This window comes from Eucalyptus grandis, chromosome 4 (assembly GCF_016545825.1).
Source record: "Eucalyptus grandis isolate ANBG69807.140 chromosome 4, ASM1654582v1, whole genome shotgun sequence".
Lineage (NCBI taxonomy): Eukaryota > Viridiplantae > Streptophyta > Magnoliopsida > Myrtales > Myrtaceae > Eucalyptus > Eucalyptus grandis.
Window position 1 is genome coordinate 38,649,641 of NC_052615.1, and position 5,037 is coordinate 38,654,677.

General features: G+C 40.7%; 1 protein-coding gene across 3 annotated transcripts; it reads left to right on the forward strand.

Moving 5' to 3' along the window:
- The first annotated feature begins 273 nt into the window (after positions 1-273).
- On the forward strand, positions 274-4,307 carry LOC104442312 (protein FATTY ACID EXPORT 4, chloroplastic). Of its 3 annotated transcripts, none has more exons than XM_039311377.1 (5): positions 274-720; positions 870-934; positions 3,089-3,171; positions 3,299-3,386; positions 3,562-3,616. In XM_039311377.1, the coding sequence occupies exons 1-5, from the start codon at positions 435-437 to the stop codon at positions 3,589-3,591; spliced, it is 552 nt and encodes a 183-aa protein (XP_039167311.1). In that variant the 5' UTR covers positions 274-434; the 3' UTR covers positions 3,592-3,616. The 3 variants fall into 3 exon arrangements, with proteins under 3 accessions (XP_039167311.1, XP_039167313.1, XP_010053997.2); XM_039311379.1 differs by lacking the exon at positions 3,089-3,171 and adding an exon at positions 3,908-4,307 and having other exon boundaries at positions 289-720; positions 3,562-3,705; XM_010055695.3 differs by lacking the exon at positions 3,089-3,171 and having other exon boundaries at positions 291-720; positions 3,562-4,307.
- The last annotated feature ends 730 nt before the right edge of the window (positions 4,308-5,037 follow it).

A 5,037-nucleotide genomic window follows, 5' to 3' on the forward strand; every position in this document is an offset into this window, starting at 1 on the left:
AACTTTATCATTTTGGTTCAATAACTCTGACCTCATTGTCAACTAAAATTATTGCCGAGCGACAAATGGATACATTGCACTATTCTCAACAAGGGTACAAACCTAGCCGGTGGTTGAGAACAATACCATAAGACATGTTAGGTCCGCAATGGGTATCATCCTATCCAATACACCTCGATATGGAATTTGCCTTTTCCACTGTAGGACTCCCTAATTTTTCATCTATTTTTGTCTTCTCAATAAAGAGGCTCGGCGGTTCTCCTGCCTGTTTCTTCCTTAACCCTCTTTAAGGATCGTCGACTAAAATTACTGCCGGGCGACAAACGTGTGCATTTTCGGAATTTTCCCCGTCATCCACCGATTACGCACCGTTTATTTTCCTCAGCATCCTCCTTTCGCCCCTCCCTCCTCCTCAGCAGTGTCCGCAGCAGAAGATGTCGTTCTCGCTGTCGCCTGCATTCCCACTCAAACCGCCCCCGCCCCTCCGCTCCCACCGCTCGGACAACCGTCGCCCCGAACACCCCGCGGCTCGCCATCTCGATGGTGGCGCCGCGGCTTCGCTGAAGCCATGGAGATTCGGCGTCGGCTCGGGGCTGAAGTCGCGCGAATGGTCCGGCCGCAAGCGACGTCGCTTCCGGTGCGAAGCCCAGCTGGGTGACCTCGCGCCGGTCACCTCCGCGGTTTATGGGTCTCTCCTCCTCGGCGGCGGGCTCTTTGCCTGTACTCATTCGTTCTCTTCTTTGGCAATTTCTCATTTTACATTGATTGCAATATGCACCTTTTTTATGGGTAATTTGAAAGATGTTGATATAAGTAATGACATGTTAGAGATGAGAGAAATAAAGTTTGGGAGAATTTTGTGGATGCAGTTAGCAGGTCAGGAAGCAAGGGCTCACTTGCTGGAGGGTGCACTGGGGCAGTTCTGATGGCCACTGTGAGTGGAATTTACCTCTGATTTGACTGTTTCCTTGATTGTCGAATTCTTTCCTCCGTTCTGGATAAAATTTGTGATCTTTAGCTACTTAAAAGACACAACGGACCAAATGTCCTGCTGTGAAAGTAAAAGGAGAGATTTTGGTGCTTCTCTGGGGCTGCTTGGTATCATTCTAGAGTAGAAAGTGGGACTTGGTTAAGAGAATCCTGCAAAAGAAGACTAGTTGGATTGGTTGATCCCGTTCACGTAGTTTTGTTCATAGGAGGAATTGCGGGTGTCTGTTATTGACATATAGGGAGACGATGGTGGGGACGGAATTTAGGGACGGGAATGGGGGTCATTAAGGAAAATTCCTGAACATTTTGTTGGGTGAAATTACAATTTATCGAGCACCTGGTGTTTGTCTATGCCCTACCCCAGCCTGCAAAGTCCACAAGTGTGCTGAAACATATGGGTGAACTTTGAAGTTGTGCAGTCTTGTTGATTGACCTAGCATTGAATCAGTGTCAGCTGCTTTTCCCCTTTGAACTTTTCTGGTCCATTGACCTTGTTATGCAGCAGGCATTAGCTGCTCGATCGCTTCAAAATTTTTCTCATTCAGGTGCTATTTTCACCCACTTTGTTTATCTGTCCAATCTCAAAACCTAAGTTATTCCCATGTTCACATCTTTTATGATGGATTGTTATTGCCTAGCAGATACATTAGGAGTGAATTCCGCATGGTGTCAAACTTACCTCTGGGTAGCATGAGACCTCATGGAAACAAGTGGCTGTTCTTTCCCCGTAGAAAATCAAGGTGTGGTGAAGCAATAGAAAATCTAGCTCTGATTTTAAATAGTAACATGAGCATGAAGAAGAATTGAGTTTGGAGGAGACTCAGTGCTTCTTTGCAGGAGAGAGTGATCAACTGCTTTTAAATTTAGTGAGGGTCAAAAGTTGCTGTACCAACTTCCATGCGAATCTTCTGTCATAAAACAAAAACCATATCCTGTACCATGTGCTTATTCTGGAAAAATTGATTTTTGGCCATTAGCTTTCACTGGAAGAGTCTACTGGCTGCATGCATCGAATGATCAAACACTGTGCTTCATGATTTTCAGGCACTCAATCAGTCTCCATTTACTTCAGATGAGATTCTGTTCATGTTTAATATGGTTACCAATGTCCTTTTATTTAGTTTGTGTATGTACTTCTGTCTGATTCACTGGCAATAGAGGTAAGTTTGCAAGTCAAATAAACTAGGTTGGTCACACTCTTATGGTTTTAAAGGCACACCCACATACAATTCCTTTGTGATGAACTTGGTGGTCAATGAGATAGCATCAACAATGATTACACAATTGACTGCTTTCCGGAAGAGTACTTTTTAGTTCTTCTGTAGTTATCTTGTTAACCTTGCCTTAAATAGTTTAAATGCTACAGAGTTCACTCTGAGATTATGAAGCATTCTGCAGAACTAGTTTACTTAGGTTGTAGTTTGGAGGTGAAGTGAAAGGTCGCATCTTAATGCTATGGAGAACAAATAATAGGAATTCTTCTTCACAGCTTTTACAACATTCAAATTTATTACCTCTTTTATATGAGGACTCACTCGGAACAATTTGAGTATTATGGAGAAGGAAACGGTAGCCATTCTCATTTTTTTTCATTTTATACTTGTCAGAAATTTTTCATTGTTTAAATGAGTTAAATGGCTGAGCTGCAAACTGATGCATAACATTTGCAAGCTTTTAGCCTTAAGAAAGGGTTTTGAGGAAGTCCCCTAAGCAGTGCCTCTTTTACTTTCTTTCTGTTAAATTATGTTATTATTCATGGGGCAAGGTTATCTATTCCGATTTCACCAAGAGAATAGCACAATGTTTTCTTGGCAGCACACCGTCTGATATGTACTCGTCTCAGGATTAGAATTAGTAAAACTGCATTGCATTGTCTCTTTATATTTCTGCAGAAATTAAGGATATCTGTTGAACTCTGAAGTTTCTCCAATGCTATGCCAATTCTGTTGTGACTTCCCCTTGTTCAAACCATTGTCCCAGCAAAGACCTTGTCCTAAAGCTTTACTACTTAGGAAAACCTTCTCAGAGAAACTAGATACACATGTCACACGTACCTTTTTTCTTTTATTGTTCACGTCACATATACTTTCATGTGCAGTTTCCTTGCTTCACATGCATGAGTGGAATGACTAAAAGGTCGATAGCGACACTGATAGCCTGTCATTCAAATACCTTCTTGAGGTCTGAATGAGTGGGAATAGAAAGTCTGATTAATATTGTTTTCCAAAACTCTGCATCTAAGTCCTTTATAATCACTAACTGATGTGACTAATTAAAAACAATGCATCTTATATTGTTTCTCATGCAGGCCTACTATCTTATGCAAGCACCGGAGACAAAATCAATTGGTTACGCACTTGGATTTGGCGCTGCGTTGCTTTTCTCATCTGTGTTTGGTAAGCTCCAAATAACTTTGTTTCCCTCACCCTGCATTTTGATTTTGCATTTGGCTCATGTAGTTATCTGGCTAGTCGGTTGTAATATACAGACTTATGTTGAAGGCCGAGGCTCCTCATTTCCTACTTGCCCTGTCGGTGCTGTAATTTTGACCTTGTTCTTTTGCTGTATCAGGTATACGCTTGGTGGCTACACAAAAACTGACCCCGGCAGGTCCTCTATTAGGTCTCTCAGTCCTCGCATTGGCAGTTTTCTTATCTGCGTATTTGCAAGATAGCATCTGACCGATGAAATGCCCACTCTCTTGCTCTGATAAAGGTTTGTGAGAATGGCTACGGTTTGTTATGGTTGTCACTCCACAAGAAATAATTGTGAGATCTTTCACTGAACATATGAAACCAAAAAAATAAAATATTTAAAATTTTAAAAAAATTTTAAAAAAAAAGGAAAAGGAAAATCATTGAGCAGTCCATCTCTATTCAGACCCTTCCTTCAAATGGTTTCTTCAATTATTGTTTAGAGGCTGCCGACATTGGAAGTGGTTGCACTCTCTATACAATGGTAATGAATGGACTCTGAGAATTGACTTTTGACCCATTTTGGTGATGCCTGTGCTAAAGAGCTTTTGAAAAGTGTATCTGAGCTGTTGTGGGATCTACTGGTTATCTCGACCTTCTCAAAGTCAACTTTGAGGTGTAAGACATGAAGTTGCACATGCAAATCGAGGGGCAAAAAAGTGAACACGGTTCAGTTCAATTTTCTGGTGGAAATAAATTGGTTTAGCTCTTTTCTTGCACTTTTGCTCTCTATACTCCTATTCCCGTCTCTGGTTTTTCAAGAGCATTTTTCCTTAATGAGTATTTTGTTAGGACTGGTCTTTGTGGATATTCACATATTCATAATGTTTCTCTTTCTGATTACTTTTTGGGTTTAGGATCAAATTAGGTCTGACTTTTCAGTAAGGTTAATGCTAAGTTTTAGCCAATTGATGGTACTGATACTCGAGCTCATCGTAAACACTCAAAACCTTCAACTTCTTGATCAAAGGTCTTGTAATTTGTAGTTGTGAAGCTTTTTACCAAAATCAGAAAATGTGGAAGAATATGAAGTTTTTCAAATGAAGAAACTCAAAATAGAGAACAAAGATCAGTATCAGCGATGGTGATTGGCATTTCTCTTTGCCTCCCAAGAGGAACGTGTAGTAAAGGTTCTCTTTCTACTTATGAGAGGATGCTCATTTCCAACTGAAATGAAACTTTCGTTTAGGAAAACGTTTAGCTTTAACTAATTGAAACACTCGCATCCTTTGCTATGCAAATAGCCCAGGCTGCAAATTCCCTATCCTTGCTCCAAAAGAAATAAAGGGTCTCATTAGTTATGCTATAAGGTAAGGGTGAAACTAAGGCAGGGAGCAATTTCCTTTTCCATGCCATAACCGTGCCGTGCCATATTATGGAAATCACAAAAATTTGTCTAATTGAACACGACAACTTATTACTCTTGAAACTCAAACATGACATATCGAATTAATAGGACGGTATGACATATTTGTAAGTCTTATATTAACACAAGCTTATACGAGCGAGTCTTATATTAGCACAAGTGTAAAACCGATCCACTGATAAAGCGCACCTTAGCGCGTGCTCAAAA